We start from the raw sequence: 15,891 nt of genomic DNA, 5'->3' as shown, positions 1-15,891 counted from the left end.
TCAGAATGTATTAACATAGCTACAACACACAGTAACGACTAATACAATTACATGCATCATTCATTGTTTACAATGCACGGGTGGAGCTAGTCGAAAGGACTGGACACAGAGACAAGTTAAACATCAATCAATTAATTTAATACAACAGGTAGTTTGCGCTGCCTCCGACTGCACCACAGGGCTATTATATTATATACGGCTTTGACACGCTCTCTCTCTCCTGCCGATTAAAATCAGCAGCTCTTCCTCCTCCTCATCATCGAATGCCTTGTCTCTCCTATCCTTTGGAAACTAGCGTCAGCTCAGAACCGGACGACACAAGTTATTCTGCTAGCGAATAGTTACACTTCCGGTCGGGGGGTTTCAAAATAAAAGAGCGACATCTAAAACAGGAAAGACATTTATTTTGTACATTTGTGGCACGCACTTATTTCTTGAGACGATTTCGTTTTTACGAAAAACTTTTTTTTAAATGAAAACTAAAAAGATCAAAATAGTTTTCGTCTGGACATGGCCTTAGTAAGCTTGTTACGCTGAAACCAATTAGAGGCAATTTCCAATTCCTCATTCACGCATTCAATCAGGGACTTGAAATCATGATGAGTAGCTATGAGATTGGTGTCATCCGCGAATAATAATGTAAGTAGAGTATTACAAGACATAGCCAAATCATTCATGTAAATAAAAAATAATAAAGGGCCCAGAATAGAACCATGTGGAACCCCGAAGAGGATCATTGATTTAATAGATGAGCATCCATTGGAAAACACAAACTGCTCTCTGTTGTCTAAATTGTTTATAAACCACTTGAGGGCAATATCCTGAACATATCTATTAAGTTTAGAGATGAGAATGTTGTGGTTGAGTATCAAAAGCTTTGCTCAGATCTAGAAAGACACCAATAGCAATTTTTTTGTCATCAAGTGGAGTATTTTTTACGGAAACCATACTGATGGTTATACAGGATATTGTTCATAAATGGTTAGAGATTCTTGAGTAAACCAGTTTCTCTAACACTTTCTCTCCATTTCGGCCATCCACCTCCGTGCGTTCTGAAGTCTGACATGGTAACTAACTGACTGACTGACTGACATGGTAACATGGTGACTTACGGTGACTGACTGACTGACTGACTGACATGGTAACTGACTTACAGTGACTGACTGACTGACATGGTAACATGGTGACTTACGGTGACTGACTGACATGGTAACATGGTGACTTACGGTGACTGACTGGCTGACTGACATGGTAACATGGCGACTTACGGTGACTGACTGACTGACTGACATGGTGACTTACGGTGACTGACTGACATGGTAACATGGTGACTTACGGTGACTGACTGACTGACTGACATGGTAACATGGCGACTTACGGTGACTGACTGACTGACATGGTAACATGGTGACTGACTGACTGACTGACTGTCTGTCTGGTGGTAACATGGTGACTTACGTGACTGACTGACATGGTAACATGGTAACATGGTGACTGAAATGGTACCATGTGACTTACGGTGGAGTTGAACCTCAGGTGACAGATGTTACAGGAGATGAGCGGCTTCTTCTTGGGTGACAAGACGCCAAACGTGTGGCTGATCACTGCCTTCTGGACCGGATCCATCTACACAGACACACACACAGACACACACACACAGACACCCCAAATGTAGAGTGATTAGTAAAGTGGGGTGTTGTACCATAACAAACTACCATGAACTCACGTCCTCCCACTACTGTCTCCTGAGGCCTTGTCCAGACGAAAACGATTTTGATCTTTTTCATAAAAAAAAAGGTTTCCGTAAAAACAAAAACGTCTCAAGATAATAAGTGCGTGTCACAAATTTACAAAATAAATGTCTTTCCTGTTTTAGACGTCGCTCTTTTATTTAGAAAACCGCCAACCGGAAGTGTTGTCGTTGTTTTCGATAACTTGAGCTAACTTAACGTTAGTTTTCAAAGGAGTGGAGAAAGAGACCGAGACCGCGGCTCAAACTACCTTGATTGATGTTTAACTTGTCCCTGTGTCCAAATGTTGTCTGTATTTAACGTTACCTCAGGATACCACTGTCTATTGTATTTAGTTGGTTAGCTATTTAGCTAATGGATATTATTTTGAATAGCATCAATGCTAGCTGGCTGGCTACAGCTTTATTTACTAAATTATGGAGGCTTTTTAATCGTCAAGGTAAGAGAGGATTTGTCAACTGAAGGTGTATGCTATGGAACAATATTTGCTTGGCTACTACTTGGGTTTTCAGAAAAAGGCCAGCTATGTGATGCTAATCTCTAGCTAGTATTGTGTATTGCATCACAGTAGCCTCCCGATCAAGCTCAATAGCTTCTGTAACACGAACGCAACCACTCTGATGCCATTGTTGTTTAATAATAACTCCCAGTGTTTAATAAACACTTCTAGCCAGGACATATCTGGACATATAAGACATATATGTATCATGTTTCTTTTTTTGTTTGCTGGGTTTGCATGCGGATTAAGGGAGATGTCAATCTGTTGTCGACGGTGGTAGTACAGGCGCAGTACATTTAGCTGTAAAAGCCTGATCAAACTCAATAGCTTCTGTAACACGAACACAACTACTCTGTACATGCCATTGTTGTTGTGATGTTTGGCTGAGTTTGCATGTGGGTTAAGGGAGAGGTGGGCTATCGCGTCATCGGTTCAGGAGAAGACGCGTATCGCTTGTAAAGATGGTGACGCAAGGGGGGCGTCTTCAGAATTGCGCACTCTGAAAGCCGGTCTCGGAACATTGAACATTAAAAACACACACACACACACACACACACACACACACACACACACACACACACACACACACACACACACACACACACACACACACACACACACACACACACACACACACACACACACACACACACACACACACACACACACACACACACACACACACACACACACACACACACACACACACACACACACACACACACACACACACACACACACACACACACACACACACACACACACACACACACACACACACACACACACACACACACACACACACACACACACACACACACACAGATACAGACACCCATAGCTTAAAACCTGAGGAGAGACAGAGAGAGGTTGAGTGGAGGTTAGGAAGGAGCAGAGAGCAGAGAGAGAGAGAGAGAGAGAGAGAGAGAGTGTGATACGGAGTTTGTGAGGTGAGAAGTAGTTGAGAGGAGAGGTAATAGCGAGAAGGTGTTCGTGGTACTGGGCCTGGACTGGCTGAGATACCCCCCTGTGAAACTGACCATGGGCCGGAAGACAAACCCTGAGTATTGAACATTCCCTTTTTGTACGAGAGCCTGATACATGTTTTGACCCTGGACTGTTATTCGACTACTCTAATTGCCCATTGGACTTTTGTGCTGTTATTCAATAAATATCTTTTATTTATTGAAATTGTGCTTGTGTGGAAAACTAAATTTGTTTGTTTTGAACCGTGTCACCACCAGGCTCGTCACGATATTTAAACTTAAAAAATAATAATACATGATCATGGAACATAAAAAAAATCGTTGTAGGAACAGTTTGGAAGAGGGAGGGGTTTTAGTTTGTGTGGTGTGATAACAATGTTGAAATTGAGAAGTTTAGACTTTATAACGAAAGTACCGGAAAGAAGTATCGATTCCCAGGTACCGGTATCGGTTCAAATGTGAACGGTACCCAACCCTAGTCACATGGAATTGAAATGGAGTCGCTAGTCTCTTCTTGGCTAACGTAAAGCTGGAGTTGGCGCTCGCCGTTCATTCCCTGTGTTTCATTAATTCACTGTATGGAAGAAAACAATCTAAACTGACATCTTTAAACAGACAGCAGGTAAACATAATGCATTAAACAGACGGCAGGTAAACATAATGCATTAAACATGTCATCTTTAAACAGACAGCAGCTAAGCATAATGCATTAAACATGTCATCTTTAAACAGACAGCAGGTAAACATAATGCATTAAACATGTCATCTTTAAACAGACAGCAGGTAAACATAATGCATTAAACATGTCATCTTTAGACAGACAGCAGGTAAACATAATGCATTAAACATGTCATCTTTAGACAGACAGCATGGTAAACATAATGCATTAAACAGATAGCAGGTAAACATAATGCATTAAACATGTCATCTTTAAACAGACAGCAGGTAAACATAATGCATTAAACATGTCATCTTTAGACAGACAGCAGGTAAACATAATGCATTAAACATGTCATCTTTAAACAGACAGCAGGTAAACATAATGCATTAAACATGTCATCTTTAAACAGACAGCAGGTAAACATAATGCATTAAACATGTCATCTTTAAACAGACAGCAGGTAAACATAATGCATTAAACATGTCATCTTTAAACAGACAGCAGGTAAACATAATGCATTAAACAGGTCATCTTTAGACAGACAGCAGGTAAACATAATGCATTAAACATGTCATCTTTAAACAGACATCAGGTAAACATAATGCATTAAACATGTCATCTTTAAACAGACAGCAGGTAAACATAATGCATTAAACATGTCATCTTTAAACAGACAGCAGGTAAACATAATGCATTAAACATGTCATCTTTAGACAGACAGCAGGTAAACATAATGCATTAAATGTCATCTTTAAACAGACAGCAGGTAAACATAATGCATTAAACATGTCATCTTTAAACAGATGAAATGGAGTCGCTAGTCTCTTCTTGGCTAACGTAAAGCTGGAGTTGGCGCTCGCCGTTCATTCCCTGTGTTTCATTAATTCACTGTATGGAAGAAAACAATCTAAACTGACATCTTTAAACAGACAGCAGGTAAACATAATGCATTAAACAGACGGCAGGTAAACATAATGCATTAAACATGTCATCTTTAAACAGACAGCAGCTAAGCATAATGCATTAAACATGTCATCTTTAAACAGACAGCAGGTAAACATAATGCATTAAACATGTCATCTTTAAACAGACAGCAGGTAAACATAATGCATTAAACATGTCATCTTTAGACAGACAGCAGGTAAACATAATGCATTAAACATGTCATCTTTAGACAGACAGCATGGTAAACATAATGCATTAAACAGATAGCAGGTAAACATAATGCATTAAACATGTCATCTTTAAACAGACAGCAGGTAAACATAATGCATTAAACATGTCATCTTTAAACAGACAGCAGGTAAACATAATGCATTAAACATGTCATCTTTAAACAGACAGCAGGTAAACATAATGCATTAAACATGTCATCTTTAGACAGACAGCAGGTAAACATAATGCATTAAACATGTCATCTTTAAACAGACAGCAGGTAAACATAATGCATTAAACATGTCATCTTTAAACAGACAGCAGGTAAACATAATGCATTAAACATGTCATCTTTAAACAGACAGCAGGTAAACATAATGCATTAAACATGTCATCTTTAAACAGACAGCAGGTAAACATAATGCATTAAACATGTCATCTTTAAACAGACATCAGGTAAACATAATGCATTAAACAGGTCATCTTTAGACAGACAGCAGGTAAACATAATGCATTAAACATGTCATCTTTAAACAGACAGCAGGTAAACATAATGCATTAAACATGTCATCTTTAGACAGACAGCAGGTAAACATAATGCATTAAATGTCATCTTTAAACAGACAGCAGGTAAACATAATGCATTAAACATGTCATCTTTAAACAGACAGCAGGTAAACATAATGCATTAAACAGGTCATCTTTAGACAGACAGCAGGTAAACATAATGCATTAAACATGTCATCTTTAAACAGACAGCAGGTAAACATAATGCATTAAACATGTCATCTTTAAACAGACAGCAGGTAAACATAATGCATTAAACATGTCATCTTTAAACAGACAGCAGGTAAACATAATGCATTAAACATGTCATCTTTAAACAGACAGCAGGTAAACATAATGCATTAAACATGTCATCTTTAAACAGACAGCAGGTAAACATAATGCATTAAACATGTCATCTTTAAACAGACAGCAGGTAAACATAATGCATTAAACATGTCATCTTTAAACAGACAGCAGGTACACATCAGTGTTTCCCTTATATGCGCTAAAACAGGCGCTGCGCCGCTGCTGAATCAGGACTGCCGCTGCTATGAACTAGACTATTAAAAAGAATTTATTAAAAAAAAATCTACTTTTTTAATAATAATAATAATATATATATATATATATATTTTTTTATTATAATTTTTTTGTATCATTCCATTTGGGCTGTGGGTTTGCTTAATGTCTGAAGGAGTCGACTGAAGGCTTCTTGTCCCCTGCGAAAGCATGCAATTGGTCCACCAGATGGATACATCTTGATATTTGTCTAGTGTGTTCATTAGACAGGTGAAATCCTCTGTGCAGGGATGTAGCACTACGGATGTTTGGAGGGAGTGAGTTCCAGAGGGTGGGGGCGGCAACAGAGAAGGCTCTGGGACCAACAGTCCGCATGTTGGTGGTGAGGATGGAGAGGAGACCGGAGTCAGGACCGCAGCCTCCGGGGCGGGATGTAGGGATGGAGGAGGTCAGCTAGGTACTGGGGGGCAAGGGAGTGAAGGGCTTTGTAGGTGATGAGGATCTTGAAATTGATGCAGTGATTGATTCCGTATTTACAGGTGAAGACTGATCTGAGGAACAGGCTGCAGGGAGACCATCTGGCCGCTTGTATGCGTCTCAGCATCAATGGGCCCCATACCAGTGAATTCCCCTAAAGAGCCCTGGAGCTTCAAAAGCCCAGGAAAATGAAATGCTCTAAGGCAGAATGTAGCCTATGTAGGGCTGGGCGATATGACCAAAAACGTTATCGCGATAAAATTATAAAATAATTTTCATATAACTCGATATCGATAATTATCGTCGATATAATGTCTGTCAAGTTTAATTAACTTCTTATGCTGCTGCGAATGTCTCGAGTCGAGTTGATGTCGTCATCAGTCCGCGCACGTTAGCAGTTAGCCGACAAGCGGAGTATCTCATGACAATGTAATAAATATGACACTAAAATACTCTCTTCCGCCACAATATATTGAAACGACGTCCACTGTATACCCCACACTACTATAAACGTGGCCTCAGAATTCACGCCACACACATACTCGGCACGTAAATATATAAAACAGCGCCGTGCAAGCTAGTTATCCTAGCCAGCCTGTTGTTTCTAAGTGTGTATTCCATGACAATGTGCTAAATATGACACTAAAATACTCTCTTCCGCCACAATATATTGAAACGACGTCCACTGTATACCCCACACTACTATAAACGTGGCCTCAGAATTCACGCCACACACATACCCGGCACGTAAATATATAAAACAGCGCCGTGCAAGCTAATTAGCCTAGCAAGCCTTGTTGTTGAGTGAGTCCTACCTCTGGGTCTCCTTCCGGGTCTCCTTCGCTCTCGGCCATCTCCTTCACTGATTGGTTGTTAGTGCGTGTGCTCATATCCAAGCTTGGAAAATCGATATATCGAAACTTTGCGACCACGTTTCATGTTTATTTCGAGGAAATAATTTATCGCGATAGTTATCGTTATCGTTTTATCGCCCAGCCCTAAGCCTATGCCACTGAGACTTCTTAGGTGTAAAGTGCTGTTGTAGTGTTATGATTTTGTGTATGTTAGACAGTTAGTATGTTCTATGTATCTATGTCTATGTTTTCTATTTATATTATCTATTAAATCATCTATATCTATGTTCAATACAAATAGTGTACATTTTCTTAAGTGTTAAGGCATGTCATTAATCTTGACATTTACCCTGATTACAACTACACTGCAAACAAATTTTATCTTATCAGGTGAACATATCTTGTATTGGTACAATAAGTCCAATATTGAGTAGAATTATCTTGAATTATCTTATCCCACTGGTAGATAATTTAGCTATTTTTTTTCCTGATGTCAATTTAATCTTGTTTTAAGGGGAGACACTGCAGGTGAATAGGGTAAAAAAATTAACTAATAGATATCACAATGAAACTTCCCCAGTTGATTACTTATATTAAGACAAGACTTTTTTGTATTACAAGTTTTCTGAAATTGTATGTTTAAATATGCAAATGAGGCACTTCCCCATTAAATATGTGCACATTTATGGATGCAATAAGGCAAAATGATGTAAAATAAACAACTAAATGTGTGTTATTGACGTTTTATTGTCACTAGTTTCATAGAAGACATGTTTAGGAAGCAAAATATAACAAAATCTCAAAATCAACAAAAAAAGTATATTTGACTATTCACCTGCAGTGTCTCGCCTTAAGAAAACAAGGTTAACATTTTCTTAAAACAAGATTAAATTGACCAAAATCAAGAAAAATATAAGCAAAATTATCTGCCAGTGGAATAAGATAATTCAAGATAATTCTACTCAATATTGGACTTAGTGTACCAAATACAAGATATTTTCACTTGATAAGATTAAATATTTTGCAGCTACCTGGGCCTCCAGAGCACTTCTAGTGTCAGCGGACACACCAAAAACATCCTTGCAAATTCACATGACTCCATGATCATGTACATGAATAACCTATCTCAAACAATGCGGTAGTTTTAAGTTATTTATCCGGCAGCGTGCGTTAATATGGATTCCGACGGCACGTGCGCACGCACAAATATGGATTCCGGCAGCGTGCGCGCAGCACAGCACCGCTGTTGAATTTTTTTTCAGTGGAAACACTGCACATAATGTATTAAACAGACAGCAGGTAAACATAATGCATTAAACAGACGGCAGGTAAACATAATGCATTAAACATGGCATCTTTAAACAGACAGCAGGTAAACATAATGCATTAAACATGTCATCTTTAACTCAATCAGCGCCTAGAGGTCGCTGTTTACCTTGTGGTAAGAAGGCCAGCGCTAAAGAATAGGGGTACATGGTGGTGTTTGCAGGGCTAAAAACTATATTAAATATTATAGCTATGGATCTAATAAACACGTCGATTGTCAGTGAGTTTCTTCCGGTCAACATGCAAAAAAACAGATAATTTCTTCATACATACATTTCCGTTTTATACCGTGGTGAATATGAGTATAGTTTTAGAGTGATCCTGTCTAATCTCAAGAAACTCCAGCAAACCGCGCTTCAATGCATTTCCTTAGAAATCGTGCCATTTCTCGCTTGATTTACGAATCATTCTGAAATAAACACTAGATTATCGGTATTATGTTTCATCATGCACGCACAAAAGGGTGGGGGGGGGGGTTTATATGCTTCGAGCGCCACCAACGGCTTATATTACACATTATACAACGGCATGCAAATTTCTCGATTCTGATTGGCCATTCACACGTCTTTATTGGTAACAATCCACGGTCCTGGGCTCAGGACCCGCCCACAACCAAATCACATAACCCTCCCCGGCTCACTCCGGGAGAAAACAGGATCGCGGAGATCAAATGGTTATGTTGAAAGCACCATAACGACTAAATATGAAGCGATTCTGTCAAGGGGAATGTGTTAGTATTTTAAACAATGTTGGATGATGTAATTGATGGGTCTTGACTCAATCTAGAACAAAAGAAAAATCGCGGATTGATTGATAGATTAATTGATTGATTTAAATTTCTTCCTTCCTACTTTCTTGCAGCGTTCTCTCTCACACTGTCCGACGCTGGCGTACCCACAAACACACACACACACATACACACACACACACACACACACACACACACACACACACACACACACACACACACGCACACACACACTGTGACACACACACACACACACACACACACGCACACACACACACACACACTCCTGTCTGCAACAGCGGGGGAGTCAGACTGAGAGAGAAGCAGCGCTGTTTTAAGTGAGCATGGTCTATTGAATTGATTGATTGGTTGATTGCTAATTTTATTACTGTACCCCTGGTTTCCAACTGGTTAAGTTTAGGCTAAAAGAAATAAATAAAAAAATAGGGCGAAGAAAAGGTTTTTTTCCTATAGGGCAAAGAAAACGTTTTAATAAATTTTCAATCAATCATTCCAATAATACACAGTTGGATGTGTTAGTTGGTTGGATGCACTTCAAGCTGCTTCCACATGAGGCAACTTCTCTCAATCATTCCAATAATACACAGTTGGATGTGTTAGTTTGGTTGGATGCACTTCAAGCTGCTTCCACATGGAGTTGTGGGAACTACTTTTTCTGGCGGATGGTTTTTTCAATAAATCTTCGATTAATGTGTGTTTATTGTATAGAAATAAGGTTGGATGAATCTGGCAGTTGTATAAAAGCTTTACACCACGTGCAGTCGTGATTTGTGACCAATAAACCATGCCTAGGGGGGTCTAACGACCCTCGGCTGCGCCTCGGGCCTAACAACCACCCCTAGGCATGGTTTATTGGTCACAAACCACTCCTGCGTGTGATGTAATGCTTAAGTACATTACAGACACACGCTCCGATGGTGGCGGAAAAAATCATCTGATCAACGCAAGATTGGTAACATATAGTCCTTACCTCATATCTGATGTACTGCAAAAAGAATAATCCAATTCCTGATCGCCATTCCAAATATTGATTGTGGTCGTCTTTCCAACGTTTATGCACCAAAACACATGAATCCACGGTGCTCCAGTGTCCCCAATCCGTGTCTTATAACGTTAGTCATGCCCAAGAAGGAAAACCCGGACCGGACTTCTTAGATCGATGCACAGCCCAAGCCAGAGGGATTCCAATGATGTGCAATACCGGCCACAAGGCGTTAGGCGGCGGTATTGGCCGTTTGCGATCTCAGAGCCATTCCCAATGATAACATCAGGCTGGATGGATGAATTATGAATGGATATAGCAAATTGTGATTGGCGTTCAACCACCGGTGAGATAACCGACTTTTTTCGCCATTGGCGCTGAAACAGTTAAACAGACAGCAGGTAAACATGTCATCTTTAAACAGACAGCAGGTAAACATAATGCATTAAACAGACAGCAGGTAAACTGCATTTTCAGGATCTCGCCTAGGGCCCAACAGACCCACGGGCCGGCCCTGCATACAGCACAAAGCACCAATGCTGCGAGGAGTGTAAGCAGTGGTGGTATTTCTAGCCTGAGGTGAGAATCACATGGAGCTAAACACGTCATCTTCCTGTTCTCCCTCATTTCACACCACGGGCACATTTAGCACATAGCTCTCGGAGGCGACGTTTATCCCTGAATATATCAGGGGTATATCAGGGGTAGACTGCCACAACATTTCATCTGAAATGACATGTCAATAGTCTGTTCTGCATCATGTGAGCTGTGTTTGTATCAGGGTGGGTGTCTTAGTCTAGTGGTGAGAGCTGTGTTTGTATCAGGGTGGGTGTCTTAGTCTAGTGGTGAGAGCTGTGTTTGTATCAGGGTGGGTGTCTTAGTCTAGTGGTGAGAGCTATGTTTGTATCAGGGTGGGTGTCTTAGTCTAGTGGTGAGAGCTGTGTTTGTATCAGGGTGGGTGTCTTAGTCTAGTGGTGAGAGCTGTGTTTGTATCAGGTGTCTTAGTCTAGTGGTGAGAGCTGTGTTTGTATCAGGGTGGGTGTCTTAGGGTGCGGTTACACCTTTCGTTTCATCTTCGTATTGTTGTCATATGCGTTTCGCCGCGACGTCGTGCGCCTCGAGTCACACTTTCGTTTTTTTTTCGTTTTTGTCACCCGAGCACACTGATGTAGTACACTGCCAAAGCAGTAGGTGGCAGTAGGTGGCAAACATGAAGGCAATTTCAACCAATCAGAACTTGAATGTGCCTGCAAAGCAAATGTCAACAAGGCGGCCACCATCTTTTGCCTAGTTACCCAATGCAGCAATTCTTTTTCAGCAAAGCCTAATAAAAGTGCAATAAACAAAACGGATACATTCACTGTGTGTTCTGCCTGTCATTTGTTGATGAAACAAAACTAACATCAACACAAGTGACCACCAAGAGCGGATAGTTTAGTCTAAAAAAAGATCGGTAGCATTGTTAGCTGCATGCTAACGTCAATGGAGTATGCCATTATAACAATATAGCATTGTGGCTAGAAGCTAACGTTAGCTCACGCTACTTAGCCAGCACCAAACTGATGATATCGCGAGCTATCAGTAGTTAGATAACATTAGAGACAACGCTGTGTGTATTAAACAAAGGTGAATAGATGACTGGGCCATTTTGTGCTTGATAAGTTGAAAGAGGAGCTCTGAGCTAACAGGGTCTGAATCCTGATAGCTCACGTTAGCCAGCTGCTCATGCAATCGGTAATGCTAGCAGAATGAATGGATGTAAACTTTATTTAACATATTGCATATGGCAGGGATCGGCAATAGGCGGCCCGCGGGCCGACATTGGCCCGCCAGCAATAATTTCTGGCCCGTCAGATTATTTTGAGAATATGATATTTATGTGACGCGCGGGAAATATTCACTCGGGACGCCAGGGTGTCTTTTATTGTGAAGCTGTATCTATCTACCGGTAGTCATCATGTCTGTCACTATAGCCAATTGAAATGCTAGAAATGGTCACGTGGACTGGGAGAACCAATGGAATAGTCCCACCGGGCCTGTGTATATTTCCCGAACGCACGTTCACTTCCGCGTTCGAGATGCGAGCGAGTTAAAAAGAAAACGGGGAAATATAACGCTTCTTTTAATAAACAGGAGCAATACTTAAAATACGGGTTTATCGCAACAGGTCGGTGATTCTTGCGTGCCGAGCCGACGTCCTCTCTGCATAATATGTGGCGACAACAACAACAACAACAACGAGGCAATGATGACAACTGTGTTCAAGTTGGCAGATAAAGTTCAGATAAAGCATTCAACGCCAATCTGGAATTGGAGGGCGGCGAGTGGATATGACATGTTTCAAACATTAGCAGGGATTTTGGAGGACTTAACAACAAACAAGGTATGGTGAGTCGTGTTTTCATGCATTTTGATCTGTGTTCATCACACGCCGCTGTGATCTGCAACAGCTGATCTGCTGTTCATGATGAATGAATGAATGAATGAAAACTTTATTTAACAGATTGCAGAATGGGTTATGGGTACAATACAGTACGGCGCAATACACACAATTGTTAAGGGGATGCAGACCAGAGAAAAACGTTTGTCTTTTTTCAATATCAGTATATTAAATTAGCCATTGTTTTTGATCCTGGCCCGCCAAGCAACGGCTTGGGGAAAATCTGGCCCGCGGCCAAAACTAATTGGCGACCCCTGGCATATGGGTACAATACAATACGACTCAATACAAACAATTGTTAAGGGAATGCAGACTGTTGTAGCTTGGACTGGGGTCCTTATAACAATAACTTGACAACACATGGTAGCTGAAGCTATTTGGGACACGGAGCTATGTCCCAAACACAAACACACACACACACACTGTTGTCACCGGAAGGGCACGCAGATGGTATCTACTGCGCATGGGCGTTTTCGCAACAACGGCTCCGTGCAGACTACACGCTGTTGTCGGCGCGTTTTTTAGCGTATCTCCAAAACGCAAACACAATTTAGCGTTTCAGCCGTATCCACAAAAAAACGCCAAAAAACGCATTTCTGTGTAATAGGGACATGAAACGTATTCAAAAACGTATAAAAAAACACCACAAATACACTAGTCTAACCATTTCCCACTCACTGCTCTGTGTCGAATCAGAGCCGGCTCGCATCAGAAAAGGGTGTGTCTGTCTGAGTGAGAACGCTGTCCCCCGTCCCCGCCCCCCGCTGATTCGTCCCCGGGGGCGCTGAACCTGGACCGCTGAAATAGGTGGTCTCAGGTGCGCGCTGAGTGGGGGCGGTTAGGCCTGGCAATTTTGTTTGCCATTGCTATGTCTATACATTGTTCAATGCATTTATTTCTATAGACCAGTGGTGCCCAACCAGTCGGCCGTGGTCGACCAGTAGATCAATGACATGCAATATAATTGCCACAAGCGATGGGATAATGTTAGCTTCTGAACAGGCTAGCTAACTAGCGTTTAGCCGTTAGCCATTGCTGTATACTATACTTTCTTGTTCGAATGCATTTATTTCTATTAGACCAGTGGTGCCCAACCAGTCGGCCGTGGTCGACCAGTAGATCGCTCAAAACGCTCAAAAGCGGACTCTACAACACCATCCATTCGTGATAAAATGGGGTGGGTTATATTGACAAGGCTTGACAACAGAGGTTCAAATATAACTTCATATTTATTGGCAATTTGTTCATTTTATATCAACATCCAGAGTCCGCAGTCGTGTTAAGACATTCCCGTTTACATTTTCGGTCGACCAGTAGATCAATGACATTCAATATAATCGATGCAAGCAATGTTACTAGTAAAACTAGCGTTAGCCGTTAGCTTAGCGTTATTGTTAACCCTGCAAAACGATCAAAAGCGGACTCTACAACAGAGTTCCATTCGTGAGAAAGGGGGGGTGGGTTATATTGACAAGGCTTGACAACAGAGGTTCAAATATAACTTCATATTTATTAGTTATTTGTTTCTTTATATCAACATCCATTCTCCAGTCTCCGTGTTAACACTTCCTGTGTTTACATTTCGAGCGTGACATCATCGACTACGGCAAGCTTACAAGCTCAAAACGCAAACCGTAAACAAAACCCAGAGCGCACCCAGACTGAAGTGTGTACACAAACTAGAGGGGGGAGAGGGGGGGGGGAGTTCGGCACGGAACTCGGAATGAGGACGGCACGGAGCTGATTTCGACCCCGATGTTGAGTGAGAAAGCCAGTGAGAGCACTCGCGCTTGACCACAATGGTTCGACTCCTGGTCATGCTGTTTGTTGGATGTTTCATATACTGTACAGTAAGCTGCTGACTCACAGTTATCAGTCAGTCAGGCACTATTCATTACATTATGTTACGGTTCATATACAGTAAGCTGTTGACTCACGGTCATCAGTCAGTCAGGCACCTTTGTTCATTACATTACGTTACGTTATGGTTCATATACAGTTAGCTGTTGACTCACGGTCATCAGTCAGTCAGGCACCTTTCATTACATCATGTTTCATATAGAGTAAGCTGTTGACTCACAGTCATAAGTCAAACAGGCACCTTTCATTACAATATGTTTCATATACAGTAAGCTGTTGACTCAGTCATAAGTCAAACAGGCACCTTTCATTACAATATGTTTCATATACAGTAAGCTGTTGACTCACAGTCATAAGTCAAACTGGCACCTTTCATTACAATATGTTTCATATACAGTTAGCTATTGACTCGCGGTCATCAGTCAGTCAGGCACCTTTCATTACATTATGTTTCATATACAGTAAGCTGTTGACTGACAGTCATCAGTCAGTCAAGCACCTTTCATTACATTATGTTTCATATAGAGTAAGCTGTTGACTCACAGTCATAAGTCAAACAGGCACCTTTCATTACATGAAGGTTTCACAATGTGCCCGGGAGCTGCCCTGTGTGTGTGCATGTGCGTGTGTATGTGTGTGTATGCGTGTGTATGTGTGTGTATGTGTGTGTGTGTGTGTGTGTGTGTGTGTGTGTGTGTGTGTGTGTGTGTGTGTGTGTGTGTGTGTGTGTGTGTGTGTGTGTGTGAGTGTGTGTGACAGTTGTCTCACCAGGTTGAAGGTGGGGAAGAGGTTGAGGGGCGTGGAGCCATTGGCCCTGAGGGGCAGGAAGTGTTTGAGCTCCAGCTGGGAGTGTGTCTGTGCCTGGAGGGGGTGTGTCCGGGCCGGGAGGGGCCGTCCTGGGAGAGACAGGGAGGCCAGCAGGGGGTGGATCGCTGGGCACCGAGACAGGGGGGCCAGGAGGGGGTGGGTCGATGGGCTCCGGGACAGGGTTCCTAGAACCAGAGGGAGGCCACACGTTAGGACACCAGGCGTTGCAAGGCCAAGGCTAAGAGAATAGCCAAAG

General features: G+C 41.6%; 1 protein-coding gene across 1 annotated transcript in view; it reads right to left on the bottom strand.

The window, feature by feature from the left end:
* Positions 1-15,891, bottom strand: part of LOC311237807 (zinc finger protein 385C-like) — a gene marked incomplete at both ends in the record, with an annotated part of 115,603 nt that overhangs the window by 59,229 nt on the left and 40,483 nt on the right. The window contains 2 exons of the mRNA XM_084325784.1: positions 1,519-1,626; positions 15,597-15,820. Coding sequence (XP_084181910.1) covers positions 1,519-1,626; positions 15,597-15,820 — 332 coding nt within the window. The remainder of the gene's footprint in view (positions 1-1,518; positions 1,627-15,596; positions 15,821-15,891) is intronic.

Source organism: Notolepis coatsorum, assembly GCF_963971535.1.
Source record: "Notolepis coatsorum genome assembly, chromosome: 12".
Taxonomy (NCBI): Eukaryota; Metazoa; Chordata; class Actinopteri; order Aulopiformes; family Paralepididae; genus Notolepis; species Notolepis coatsorum.
This window is presented reverse-complemented; position numbering and strand designations above follow the sequence as displayed.